This window comes from Toxotes jaculatrix, chromosome 5, assembly GCF_017976425.1.
Source record: "Toxotes jaculatrix isolate fToxJac2 chromosome 5, fToxJac2.pri, whole genome shotgun sequence".
Taxonomy (NCBI): Eukaryota; Metazoa; Chordata; class Actinopteri; family Toxotidae; genus Toxotes; species Toxotes jaculatrix.
The window spans coordinates 13,025,466-13,040,217 of record NC_054398.1 but is presented as its reverse complement, the minus strand read 5'-3'; the positions used below and the strand labels follow the sequence as shown (position 1 = coordinate 13,040,217).

Below are 14,752 nucleotides of genomic sequence, written 5' to 3'. Positions count from 1 at the left end.
CAAAACATTTTTTTGACTTTTTTTTCATAAAAACGTCATAGTATAGTAAGGCGTCAAAATCTGCCAAAAAAAGTCAAAAAATTTTTTTCTACTTTTTTGTCATAAAAAACATCATAGTATAGTAAGGCGTCAAAATCGGACAAAAAAAGTCAAAAAAGTTTTTTGACTTTTTTTTCATAAAAAACGTCATAGTATAGTAAGGCGTCAAAATCTGCCAAAAAAAGTCAATTTTTTTTTTTCCCTTCTTTTTCATAAAAAACGTCATAGTATAGTAAGGCATCAAAATCGGCCAGAAAAAGTCAAAAAAAATTTGACTTTTTTGACTTTTTTTTGACAAAAAAAGTCAAAAAAAAAATTTTTTTGACTTTTTTTTCATAAAAAATGTCATAGTATAGTTAGGCGTCAAAATCTGCCAAAAAAAGTAAAAAAAATTTTTCCTACTTTTTTGTCATAAAAAACGTCATAGTATAGTAAGGCGTCAAAATTGGCCAAAAAAAGTCAAAAAAAATTTTTTTGACTTTTTTTGTCATAAAAAATGTCATAGTATAGTTAGGCGTCAAAATCGGCCAAAAAAAGTCAAAATTTTTTTTGACCTCAAAATGTCATAAAAAACGTCATAGAATAGTAAGGCGTCAAAATCGGCCAAAAAAAGTAATTTTCCAGAACAGCCTCAAAACTTCATAAAAATGTTTATACGGGGGTAAGGTATTAAAATATGCCAAAAAAAAGTCATATTTTAGTAGGACCTCAAAATGACATAAGTCATTCCGCCAAAAGAGTGCAATTTGCTCCTTCTAACTCTTGATAATTAAACTTCATTTTTCATTCCATTTCAATATAGAATTTAGTAATATACATATTTACTCTTTCAAAATGAGTAGTGATCAATCTCAGGCTCCTGTATTTAATTTATTGCATCTTTCGAAAGTTTACTATCATTGCATTTTTTTCTCTGCTGTTACCAAAACTCAAATTCCATTTTCAAAACATGTTTAAAAGAATATCAACCACATACATTGTTTTCCCTTAGAAAAAGTGTTAATGTAGATAAATGGTTGGTTACATGATGAAAATACTAATATTTATGACAAAAAATGACTATATTTTGACCAGAGTTGTATTTCTCTAAGAATGCAACTCAAACCTTTTCTTTTACAGGACATAAAAAAAAACAAATTTAATCCAAAGATTGAGCATGTATTTCAGTAAGCAAGCAGACAACTGTTGGAACCAATATAAATGTAAAAATACTTTTTATTTTCTTTATTTTTGAAGAAACAATTGAATAATCAAAAAGCATTTGGTAACAGGAATGAAAATCGGTAACAGGAATGAGTATATGCGTGTGTTATGTGAGTGTGTGATCTGTTTATTGTGTCAAACCCATTGCACTACTGAGCAACATGTAGAACATCATATTAATTATTATTATTAATTATTTGAGTAACAGCAAAGAGGGTAACAGCAATGAGTTTTTAGCATAAAATTAGCAATTGTGTGAAATCTAAGCAGAGGGGGGAACGTGTTTGGGTAACAGCAATGAGTGAAAACCTGGGGACAGCACTAAAATGTGAACTTTAACCAAAATATAATGACATTTTTGTAAAACTTTTGTTTCACAAGTGTAGATAGAATATGGAGTCACACTTAAATGCAAAAAAAAGATTTTGGAAGGATTTTGTTCATGATGCTTTGTGGTAAAGTGTAACGTTTGGCTGTGGGGACAGGCAAGAAATGCTATGTATCAGTGTTTTAGATGCCTTTTTAAAATATATAAAAATATATATACCTGTAGTTTCTACAATGAATTATGTGTATGGTATTTTGTATAATAATAAAATATAAATTGTATTATATTATTACTTGTTTTTATACATTTAATATACAATAATTTGCTGGGGACGGAAATGTCAGTCTTTTGGCGGAATTGCCGTAAGGCGTCAAAATATGCCAAAAAAAGTAATAGAAAAAATAAATTAATTAATAAAAATAATCCCTTCAATTACAATTGGGCTTCGCACGAGTTTTTGTGCTCGGGCCATAACAATAACAATAACAATAACAATAACAATAACAATAATAATAACCTCACAGCAAGAGGGTTCCAGGTTCTCTTCTGTGTGGAGTTTGCATGTTCTCCCTGTGCCTGTGTGGGTTCTCTCCGGGTACACCACAATCCCAAAAACATGCATGGGTTAGGTTAATTGGCTACTGTAAATTGACCTTAGGTGTGAGTGTGTGTGTGTAGTTGTCTGTCTTTGTGTGTCAGCCCTGCGATCGACTGGCGACCAGTCCAGGGTGTACCCTGCCTCTCGCCCATAGTCAGCTGGGATAGGCTCCAGCTGCCCCGCGACCCTGACGGATTAAACGGTAGGAAATGAATGAATAAATAAAAAACATTAGAAAAATAATAGGTCCTTCTCACAACTCGGTGCTCGGGCACTAATAATGATGATGAGTTAGAATTTTTGACAGGCACATGTAAGGACAGCGGGATATAAAATGGGTTGGTCCTTCGGGCGTCCCCGTTGCATAGAAACGAATATTTGCATGCAACATCTACAAACTTTACTGTCTGGATTCCTAGACGAGTAAAGAAAATAGATCACATTTGTCCTTGTGTTGTAGAAGAACAATATACACAAGACAGTCGGCGACATTTCGATAAGTACCCTTGGCTAACAAATTCTATCAAGGCTAATTCAGTTAGCGGCGCTAGCCCACTGTTAACTGTTAGCACTCGTTGCCTCCTTCAGTGTGTCGCGGCGCACTGTGAAGGTAATGGTGCAGTGCTGACAAGAGACTTGTCAAGAGAATCTCTGTACCATCCTCAGTTTCAGTTAGAATCAGTTTAGCTGATGTGAGCATCGAAAACCAGTGAAATGAGCCATATCAACCCGAACCACGCGATGTTAACCTCATCTGACCCCTGGCAAACTAGCTAACGCTTGTTGTTGTCAAAAGCCGTTGGATGCTAGCTTCTTTAGGAGCTCAGGTTTACAATTGTTTCCAGGTATTTAAGTTACAAATTCACCTAGGCAAGCCTCTACTAATACAATCAGCCCAGTCAACGAGATAATAAAAGAGGAAAATGGCTGGAGACGTTGGCAACGTCCCTGAACTGGACCAGAAGAAATACGATGCAGATGAACAAGTGAAGATCATCTGTCTTGGCGACAGCGCTGTCGGTAAATCTAAGTAAGTATTAGCGGTCATAATCTTTGGCTCGTTGTTTCTGTGTTGTGTTTTATGATATTTCAACCTTCCCTCAGTAGACTATCTGTTGTCCTGTACAAGACAGCATTGTTGTTGCGTTGACACAAACGGTTTCTGTCTCTTTCTCTCTCTTCAGGCTGATGGAGAGGTTTCTCCTGGATGAATAGTATCCTTTCTAATTCATATTATGTCATCCTGTCTTAGTCATTACAAACACTATACACGATTATGCTGTTTAAGGCTAAATGGGCATGCCTCCAACAAAGCAGACCGTTTGTCCTGACAGGTTAAGATTCTTAACCCTTTGTGCAGTCGTCCCCAGCAGTTGTCAACCTATGCTCTGACTCTCTACAAACACACAGCCACTGTAGGACACAAGACAGTAGTGGTCGGTATGTATTGTGCATTTGCTTTTGTTCGGCTCCCAGGAAATAGTTTCACCCAGCGTAAAAGCATCTTTAAAGCTTGAATCAGCAGCATCAGCCAGGATCAGACTTCATGTTGCTTCTGCAGGGATGGCTATTGTTTTTGATCCACAGATTTCTGGGACACAGCGGGTCAGGAGAGGTTTCAGAGCATGCATCCCTCATACTACCACAAAGCACATGCATGCATCATGGTAAGACTCAGTGTTGGTTTCAAGACAGGTGCTTTTCAGTAACCACTTAACCTGCCCTTTCTCAACTTGCAAGGAAATGAACTGGGAATAGTACATTTTTGTACTCAGAGAAGTAAGGAATATAATATTTCAGATGGACTTCTTTCATAAAAAAAAATATAAAATGGTCTAAACATCATTTGTGTAATGATCCTTATATATTCATCCCTCATGCAGTTAGCAGAGGAAAAAGTTCACAGTGCACTCTGGTCATGATGAGTCCCTCAAGTGTACATTCTGATGTTAGTTAGTACATTAGGGTTAGGGTGTACATTCCGATGAAGATTCTCTCAGGGACAAGGGCACCAAGGGCTTGTCATTGCACCAGTTGAACTCAGCAAAGCACATTGAACTCTGTTCTACTCTGCTTTCTCTTTTAAGGTTTTTGATGTTCAAAGGAAGATCACATATAAGAATATGGCCAACTGGTATAAGGAGCTGAGAGAGTACAGACCGGAGATACCCTGTTGTGTGGTTGCCAACAAAATCGATGGTGGGTGTGGTTGTTACAGTGCACACAACAATAAACATTTAGTTCTTACAGTGATTTTATGTACTTTAAATGGCAGGATGAATAGCATGAATAGAATGGCATGAATAGAATGGCAGGATGGTTTTGTTTTTGGCTTGTGCACAAAGTTGAATCTGAAATTACAGATGTGAACATGTTTGGTTTTCTTTTTCTTGTGTGTAGCTGATTTGAAGGTGACACAGAGAAGCTTTAACTTTGGGAAGAAGCAAGGACTCCCATTTTACTTTGTGTCTGCAGCTGATGGGACTAACGTAGTTAAGGTTTGAACTTTATTCTCCTGCACTTTTAATGCTAGTGATACAAAAGTCCATGCACTTCAAGCTCATTAGTAGTTTTACAGTTTACGCTATGTAGTTTTCCAAGGATTGACAGTGCTCCTTTTATAAGCCAAAGAGCCAAATTAATTCAGTCTGTAATATCAGTATAACAGTGTAGCTCATACATTTTGTAGGCCACTTGAACTGCCTGTGTGTGTGTTGATAGTTTCAACTGTAACTGTCACAACAGATGTTCAGGGAGATGATCAAGAGAGCAGTGGACTACAAGCAGAACCCCAGCGACTTCATGGATGAAGTACTGCAGGAATTAGAGGTATAACTCTCTGAATACTAAAACACAGTCTGATCACTGATGCGCTTCTCTTTTGAAATGGTGTAGTTTTATGTAACCCTAACTAAACAATGTTTACTGCACAAAATGCTCTAAGAAACTCCATAACTCCGAGTTTTTCATTTCATTAAAATCTGCCATTGTTGTTTTCTTAATAGAATTTTTTTCAGATGCTTACTCAAACCACACATTATTTGAACTAGCATATCCAACACAATTTACTTTTCTAATGACTTTTTTTTGTTCATGTGGAAAATGCATGTACTAATCTACTTTCTTTGTGGTTGAAATGAGTTGTTTAAGTGACGCCATTTTGTCTCTCCTTTGTCTCTTGTTACTGCTCTTGAAGAACTTTGACCTGGAGAAGAAGAAAGATAATTCAGAAGCAGATGAAGATGGACTGAAAGCAGAGAGTCCTGAGCTGGTCTGACAGATTTTTACAGATCCTCCAAACCCACTTGTCATCTCATGGATTATTTATCCTCCTTTGGGGTTGATGGTACAAGTAGATTATGCTTTTAGTCAAAATGTCAGATCTCTGCAACAGACACCACCAACTGGCACATTGTCCTTATGTGATTTTGGTGGTCTGCTTTTATACTATTGGATTTTATCTCTACTGGAGGATGGCTGGTCTTTTCATCAGGTTTTAAGTCACTGCCCTTCATCTGTCCAGTGACATTAGGCAGGGAAATAAACTTGGTGGAATAATTAGGGATTGTGTAGTTTATCAGGTTCATTTAGCTGCTATTTTAGCATTGTCACTTGTACCTGGTCTTATAATATTTGCTAATATAATGGTAGAAAATCCCAGTGAATGTTTGCTTAAAGGACCAGTGTGTAGGATTTAGTGGCATCTGGAGGTGAGGTTAAAGATTTCAGCTAACTGAATACTCCTCCCTTTGCAAGCGTGAAAGAGAATCTACAGTGGCGTTCAGGTAATGTAAAAATGCAAAAGGCCCTCTCTAAAGCCAGTGTTCAGTCTGTCCATTCTGGGCTACTGTAGAAACATGGCTGTGAAACACGGGAGGCTCTGTGGAAGAGGACCCGCTCCCTATGTAGATGTGAAAGGTTCATTCTAAGGTAACGAAAACACAACAATTCTTTGAGGTGATTTTACACTAGTGAAAACACAATACACAATAGTCCGCCCCCCGCAAATTCTACACACTGGTCCTTTAAGCATGAAAATCAATTACTTTATATCATGTAATAAGAATGTGAAGCATTGAAAACTAACACACAGCAAAGGAAACATGTGATTCTGAACTGTATTTGCTGCTGTTCTCAATGTTTGTTTGTAGTATTGTGTGCAGTGCCAGCAGTGAGATGCATCTGTTGGCTGCTTTTGTTGCGTTCATTTTATGATGTAAAAATCTGTTTGTCAGCGACCTTCAAATGAAAATTTAATGTACCATGTAACCAGATCCTCACATCTCTTTCTCAACGTTTCTCAACGTGCTGTGTGATCCAGCAGCAGGCACAAGAGCACTAAGTAGGCAACTTAAACATTTTAGAAGATACAACCACTAGTCACGTATGAGTGGACGTCAGCTGTATTGTACTCTTGTGAAGGTCTCAGCCAAGTGAAATGTTCAGCCAGCTGTGTCCTCCATGATGCATTTGAGGTGGTTGCTTGCACATTCATTCATACTGGCAGGAACGTTGCTATGAAGAACTTTAAACCTGTTTTCTGGAAGAAGAAGCCTCAGTGTAGGCGATACATGTAATTCAGTTATTTCTATATGATTATTATGTTGTACACAGAAACTATGTATGTATATTTTCTATTTATATTTGACTGTTTTGTGCGGCATTTACTCACAATAAATCACACTGGAACATTATTTTAATACCGAGAGACACACTAAACTAGCAGGAACAAGAATTTGACGTAGTTCATGTTTTAATTATAAATTTATTACATAATATAACAAACATATATCTCTGTGGTGGAGATATCCTGGGCAACATCTCAGGTCTTGCCTCAACCTTCACTGTCGCCCTTACTCTGCAACATGAGGAATACTAGGTAGCTTCTGGTTAACTTGTATTTCAGCTTGGGATTTCATGTATTAAAATGAATGGGGGAGGTTTTGTGATGCTCCAAGTGTCCAGAGGTCACTGGGAGAATAGATGATTTTCCTGGTGATCAGGTGCTGAGAAAGGGAAAGTTCACCTGTGAGACAAGGCTGAGGTGTTGCAGTGATACATCCACCATTCTAAACTTCACAGTGCAAACAAGGAGAAAACCAACAATGAAAGAAAAACCCCTTTCATGATAAGATCACTGGTTCCAGTGGATGACTGGACCCTAGTGGGTTTTTAAAAAGGTTACACTGCTCCCCCTACACTATGTAGATTGTGCTTTGTTGATTAGAAAATAAGACAGATAACCCTTCACTGAACTTATTTCACCTAATGATGTGTAAGTCTGTTACACGTTGCTCGTTTTGCATCTGCATTTGTGGTAAACTTACACAACAATCCAACCAGGTATTCACTACAGCATTGTTTCTTCGAACCAGGCTAACCTGTGCGAGGGCAGACTGTTACACGTTCACCCCTCAAGTGTTTGTGTTTTCATCTGTTATTTGTATTTATATGGGAACAGTAAGTCAAGCTGGATTATAACCTTCATCACAGTAAAATCAAGCAATTGTGATACTTTGTCTCAAAATTTAAATAGAAATGTTGATGCAAAGCACACAGGTAGATATACACAGGCAATATTATGTGTGTATATACGTACATATATATATATATATATATATATGTACCTGTATATACAAGTATATACACATACATATATACATGTATTTGTATACATACATATATACATACATGTATATGTGTGTATGCACATACACACATATATAAATATGTATGTATATATGTATATACATACATATACATATAGCCTGCTACTTTACAAAATAATAACAATGACTGTATTTCCACCTGTAGGAAATACTGAAGGATCTAACAAATGTCTGTAGTTCTCAAGATTTCCAGGAGATGGCACCATATTATTGAGTCTAACAGCTCAAGAATGCTGTAACTAAGATAGTCCTAAAGCAAAGACAAATATACAGTTAAAAGTTAAGTTATTTTTTGGCACATTTTTCCTTTGTGTTCCTCACTAGATCACCTCACATAGCATATCCCAAAACTCAGAAACTGAAGGTCTGAAAAAGGAAAAAGGAGTGCTGCCAGACAGAGTGGAGGGTAAGGAGCGCAAATGCCATCTGGGAATGGGTGTACAAAACAGTGACACTGCGTAAGCTGTACCTACACAGTTACAAGGTGAGTTATAGTTGTCTCTCTCTCTCTCTCTCTCTCTCTCTCTCTCGCTCTCTCCCTCCCTCTTTTGGGCAGGACAGTCCACTTTTTGAAGACGTCACTCTGTACAAAACGAGAATGCAAAACAATTGTGTTCAGTCTGAAATTAAAGATGTATGCATGTATTTTTCTGTTTGTGTGTGTGTGTTTGTGTGACACAGCCACTGCCGGGTATCTCTGATGGTAATACAGTAAGGCTCTAGTGGACTAACGCCAATGATGTAAACCCTAACAATCAACCATACACTCTCTCACCGTCACATATGCATTCTCATTGTCTCTCTCTCAAACAAATACACACAGAATGGAAACAAACAAGCATTTGCACACATACACACAGTTGTAAACACACGCTGAAGAGGAACGACCACACAGAGAGATTCAGGGAATCCAGATGCACGCATGCGCTTGAACAATGGGTGGCTTTTATGTTAGCACCTTGTCACCTTGTTTTGTGCAAATCATCCCCTAGTTCATAGTTCAGAGTTCAAAAGTTCAAGAGTTCATAGAAAGAATAAAATCTGCTCACCTTTTCCACAGGTGGTTAACTATGCATATATGCCAAACATTCATATATAGATCTATATACTTTTTGTTTTTCAAAAATTTATATGAAATCTATCATATATACATTGCTTGTGATTTTAAAAAAAAGCAAATATTTGTAGTTTGTTCATTTTTACAAGTGTAAGTACGTTTAGAATGGACAGGATATTAGTTTTTTTCTGTCACTCTAAAATTCAAATGAGTGAAAGATTTAACTATCATGTTCCACACGCTACAAAATCTACCCACAGTGTCCGAGGGTAACATGTCAACAACAAAAGAGAGAGAAAAAAAAAAAAAATTAAAAAAGAACCATAAACACAAAAAGTCCAAATGAGTTTGAGGACATAACACTGGAGTCAGAAGTAAAATAATCAGTGAGGTCACAGTGAGGCAGTGAGTGCTATTCCTACAACCCAGATACAACGTTATATTCACCACCTGCATTTACAAACTGCTAGCAAAGAAAAAAAAAGAAAAAAGATGTACACAACTTCTTGCCAAGTAAAACTGCCTTGGCATTTTTTATGGTAATAAAGATTACCTCACCTGTCAGAGAAAAGCTATGGATAAAATGCTTCTTTTTTTTGTTGTTGCGTGAATAAAACTCACTGTTTCTCACTGCCAGCAGAAGCTACTCATGAGTACAATTATAGATTTTATATTGTTAAAGAAAAATTCAGCTGTTGTTTTTTTTTAATTTTTTTTTTTTTTTTTTTTACAACCTGGGTCTTATTCTTAGAGCTCTGGCTGCCACTGTTCATGATAATATTTTACTCACTAAGTAAATTGTAGAGATACAGGGAAGCAGTGTTGCTGCAAGAGACTGCCAGGTTGTAAAATACTGAATTTTCTTTAAGACCTTACAGAGGCTTTCCCATCCCCACAGCCTGATAAACTACAGACACATTTCCTGCAGTGGCATTTCAGAAGGGCACATTCTGTATGTCTAGCTCGTTTAAGCCCTTGTAATGCAACTTTATGTTATACTCCAGGTAAAATCAGAATTTAAGGAAAACAAACATTTGTTTGAATAGTTTAACTTTACGCTTAATTTGGCCAGGTTCACACTCTTAGAATTTAACTGCGGTTTCCTTCTGTGGGAAATAATGAAATCTTAAAAAGATTTCTGCTCTCCGGGCACTTCCAAGGTCATTTCCTCTCTACTGGTGATGAGAAAGACCCCAATGTTTCCTTTTCCTGACCTTCTTTCACTACACCAAACCTTGTGCAGCCCAGTCTGAGAAGGATCCTCAGGGGTTGCAGGGATGGAAATTTTTACTAGCCCTCTAAGGTTTTTTCAGACTGCAGTGGTGTTACAATGTCCTCACAGGTAAGAATTTAAGTGGATAGTATTAAAACAACAGCCAACAACCTCTCCATGCTAGTGCCCCAAACTTCCATCCCTGAGTGATTAACAGGCATAAGATGAAGAGCCCCTTTTACCAACTAGCTGTCTCATTAGGTGGAGAAATAAATCTGAGGCAGAACTGCGTCGGCAAGATCTGTAGCTGAAGCAGTAGGGATGGGTGTCAACTGGGGTCTCAGCCTCACATTACGGGATGCCCTTTTGTATGAAGGAAGACCATAAGAAAATAAAAAACAAACAACAAACTCTCTGTTCAAGACCATGATGCAACTCGTCATGCTACGGTTCAAGAAAGGGTGATCATAAGGAAAGTTGTATACCTATGACAAAAATCTCATGTCCATATCTATATACTTTTTTCTTTCAAATATATATATGTATATATATATATATGTATATAATTGGTAGAAATGAGTAAACTATTGGTGGAATAAATTTTGATTTCTCTCTGCCTTCTATACTAAAAACCAAAAACAGGCGCAGATTAATTTATTACATTTCCTCTTTGCAACATTGTCTTTTCTTCTGAAAGCTATATTTAGATACATATATATCATATTATATAATACCTATATATAATATTCCCTTTGGAAAACCAAAAAATTGATTATGAAAAAAGCCACGAGTGTTGGTTAAACATTCTCCAAATATAATAGATAGCACAGTCTGGGTACCAAGGCGGAGGGGTTTTCTCCTGTGGTTTACTTTGTGGAGCTCCACCTCTGGGCTCTAAAGTCTTCGGTTTAAAAACAACAGCAGGTATAGAGAAGACACACCTGTTCACAGCTGTGTCAGCACTAAGTCCATAGTCCTGTGTTCATCATTGTTGATCTCTGTATAAATAATTTGAAAGGCAACTGAGCTTTCTGTTTGGAACAAAAATTCCTCCTCCTCCTCCTTTACTCAAACTGCAAAAGGCTTTCAGAGGCCTAATAGATGGAGGGATAGAGGTAGAGAGGAGAGGAGGGAATAGCGAGAGAACAAGTGTGGGTGTTACTAAGGGAACAACTAAAGCTTTCACAAATCAAATGTTTTAATTGGAGCTCATGCGATTCTCCTCGGCAAAGAACGGCCGGTGCCCGTTTTGAGGTCTGATCTAATTGGCTGCAGGCGAGGAGCTGGGCAGACACTAAGGGCCGAGTAGAGGGGGACAAATGTATTAACTCCTCCTCTTCAGTGCAGTGCCAAGTGCAGGGTATTAATGCAGAAAGGGAACTTAAAGTGTCGCTAAGGACCACAAGTAAACATTTGTGATGCTGAACGTACAAGCAGCCAGAGTAAAAGAGGAGCGGTCCCTTTCTATTCTCTTTATTTTCATCAACTCTGTATCTTCCCTGTTCTTTCCTCGTCTTTCTCTCTAACTGTTGCTGTGTCTCAGGGCAGGGGTCAGCTCTCTAGCAGCTGTTTTAGTGCTCGTTCAATATTCATGCGATGTCCAACTCGTGTCACTCCCAGTTCTGCAAAGTCATCCTTGGTTAGAGCTGGGAGGTGAGAGCCTTCGATCTCATGTTCCTGAAACCCTGCTCTGTGCTCCCCCAGGTTGATGCTCTCCAGCCAGTCTCCAACGTCGTATTTGTTCCAGAGGTGGAGAGGTTTTTGGTGGAAGGGCCGAAGGGCTAAAAGTGGTGAACCCAGCCCGGGGGAATGGGAGGGTGATGGGGAAGGGGAGCGAGAGCGGGAACGGGCGCTGGAGCTCCTCATTACAAAGCGGACCTCTTTAGGCTCCTGGGGTAGGCTGAGGCTAGAGGATTTGAGGATGGTTTGCGGTGGTGTAGTTGGCGAGGGCGGTAGGCCGAAGCCTGAGAATCGTCCGAGAGGGTCGCCCCGATCAGGTGAGCCTGAACCTGGGCTGGGGGTGCGTCGGGTGACGGGGTAACGGCTGCCAGGGCGGATGGTGTATGTGGTGCCATAACTTCTCTGAGAAATGGTGTGGAGCTCGCCTAGGCTGCTGAAAAGTCTGGTGGAGACAGAGACACAGAGAAGGTTTCAGGAACGTTAACTACAGAGATGTAGGCGAGCAAGGTACAAATAAAGAAGAAGCAGAAGAAACGGAGAGAGAACTTTGGGTAATACAGTATGTATAAAGTGTTGTCAGTTTTTCTAAAGTTTAAGTCAGTGTATGCTAGAGGCAAGACTGACTTAGAAGAACCAAGCTATTCTCACATCACAGAAACATTAAAGCAGCACGCTACCTTCAGTGATTGTAACTCTAAGAGTTTCTGAGATTATTTACAGCTTTGGATTAAACTCTTTTTACTACTCATGAAACACCACTTGGGACTTCCATCATTATTTCTAGTGATACATTAGCTATACAAGGAAATATATGGCAGTATTTTCACTGACACCTGTTCTACACTGAGTCCTTCTGACCGTTACAGACGGATATCTTTGTCCTCCAATTGATTTAACGAAAAGCTACTGCCTGTTAAGACAGGCCCTGAAGTGATTACTGTGGATTTCTCTGACTTTACATTTTAATAAGTGACAAATACAGCACAAACATGCACACACACACATACAGTACATACGTTCTCCTACATTTAGACACAGTAAGCAGATCTCAGAGGAGAATTTCACATTTGGTTTGGCACTGTAAGAATTACAGTGTATAAAGAAAACAGAGGTGACACTAATAGCTCTGACATTTATTATGTCTTTAAACTGCTGCTAAAGGACATGTGGAGGCACATGAAGCAGAATAGCTTCATTTAATAAAATAAATGTGTGTTTACCTTGGAAATGCAGCTAACGGTTAATTCAAAGCACTGAGTCTAACATTTAGGGAATCTTATTGACCAACCAACTCAGTCTTACCACCTGCAGCATGTAGAGGAAAAACTGCTCTAATACAATTTGGCAATAATTCTTTAGCAGTATGAATCTAAGACTGCAGCAACAGTCACTCGAGTTTCTATCTATTGTTTCACACCTCACCCTCTTTTCAAAAATAATAGAAGTATATATTTGTGAAGCAGTCTAAGAGTGGCTGATTAGCCATTAGTATACTACTGAGCTAATAGAGGAAAGGATGGTCAGAAAGGAGAAGAGGGATGGATTAGAGTTTAGGCTAATATGAGTGCTTTGTCTAGCTTGGTGCAAGCAGGGGGAAGCAGAAAGGAGAGGCCCTAAGTTGAGTTGGTGCAGTGGTTTCTATTTTCATTCATGCATGTTAGCGTGTGTCTCGTGTACAAATGTGGCACATGTTTTCCCTCTACTGTGTTTGGAACTTTTGTCATGGGTGAGATTTGGACAAAAGAGTGTAATGGAGCAAAGGTAGCTAAGGCAGCGCACAGGTTGGAAGAATGATCAGACTACAGGGAGCCGACGGATATGAGATGAGCTCCATGCGCACTTACACAGTCGTCCTGCCCTCCTGGGCGCACAGTCAGTTCTAGACCAATCAGATCAGAGCAGCAGGGCGGAGCATGCAAGGTGAGCAGAGAGAGAGCAATGGGAGAGAATGTTAGCATCACTCCATGAGACGCAGCCTGCCAACCAGACTCATTGTCTGCTTCAGCCGACTCCGCTGTCTTTGACATGCCTTATGTATGGGCAGAGGTGAGAGCATGTGACTGCGTGAGAGTGGCTGTGAGTGCATCTGTGAGTATATATATTTATAGGGGTGTGTGTGCATTTGTGTGCTGATGCCGTTGATGTGGTAGCACGACAAAGACAGCAGAGTTGGCCTCAGCACTGGAAGGTCTGACCAGTGGGCTACATGAGAGAGAAATGAGCACACTATTCACATATCAAACACTGCACAAAGAAAGAAAAACAAACAAACAAATAAACACACCAATAAAAGGAGGGCACATGTCCCTTGACTTTTGCACTTATTCTGAAATGATGCAGAATTGAAGAACTAGTATTCTTGCTGGCCATTTACTAGTTATTAATTTACATTTGTATGTGCAATATTATATATTTATATGGGATGTGTGTATGTGCACTGGCTTTTAAAGAAATGCTAATTGCAACATATTTTCTTCTGTTTTTATCATGGTTTAAGAAACCTACAGTATCCAATAAGCAAGACAGTCAGGGACCATGGCCATCCTCAACACAATCACTGAAAAACAAAACAAAGTTATGCAAATTACATAAACAGAGAAGAACAGAAAACCAAAGAGCACAACTGAAATAAAAATGAGACCCACAGGTTTCTAAACCACCCAAAGCTACGATACACAGCATGTGAACGAGGTGGATACAAGAGACAAATTACAGCAGCATGTGTGGTTTTTGAAGGGGTTTAAAATGGGGCACACAATGAGTGGAGTAAGTGATGGAAAGAACATTACGATTAAGAGTGCTGGGATGCCTCTGTTATATGTGAAATGTTCCAGCAGGTGAAGAGACAAAAATGCAGAGGCAAAGAGAAAGAGGGAGAGAGAGGGAGAGAAATAATGGTGTGCATGATCATCTTTGTCACAGCTGAGGGCAGTCAACTGTCAGGGTGGAGGTGGTGGGGATGACT

The 14,752-nt window shown here is 38.9% G+C and overlaps 2 protein-coding genes across 6 annotated transcripts in view; one reads left to right on the top strand and one right to left on the bottom strand.

Annotated features, from left to right (window-relative positions):
* The first annotated feature begins 2,545 nt into the window (after positions 1-2,545).
* On the top strand, positions 2,546-6,856 carry rabl2 (RAB, member of RAS oncogene family-like 2). Its single transcript, XM_041038344.1, has 8 exons — positions 2,546-3,198; positions 3,353-3,382; positions 3,529-3,608; positions 3,756-3,835; positions 4,256-4,367; positions 4,569-4,666; positions 4,914-4,997; positions 5,365-6,856. Exons 1-8 carry the CDS (start codon positions 3,092-3,094, stop codon positions 5,443-5,445), a joined length of 672 nt encoding a protein of 223 aa, XP_040894278.1. The 5' UTR covers positions 2,546-3,091; the 3' UTR covers positions 5,446-6,856.
* Positions 6,857-7,945: 1,089 nt separating this feature from the next.
* Positions 7,946-14,752, bottom strand: part of shank3a (SH3 and multiple ankyrin repeat domains 3a) — a 198,538-nt gene continuing 191,731 nt past the window's right edge. For 2 of the 5 annotated variants that reach the window (XM_041038624.1, XM_041038625.1), the window contains exons 24-25: positions 13,632-13,666; positions 12,079-12,229 (exon numbers count right to left, since the gene is read on the bottom strand). In XM_041038624.1, the coding sequence (XP_040894558.1) occupies positions 12,213-12,229; positions 13,632-13,666 (52 nt within the window). In that variant the 3' untranslated portion in view covers positions 12,079-12,212. Of the gene's footprint in view, positions 12,230-13,631; positions 13,667-14,292; positions 14,345-14,752 lie in introns of all 5 variants that reach the window. The other 3 variants (XR_005894099.1, XR_005894100.1, XM_041038626.1) reach the window with 3 other exon arrangements.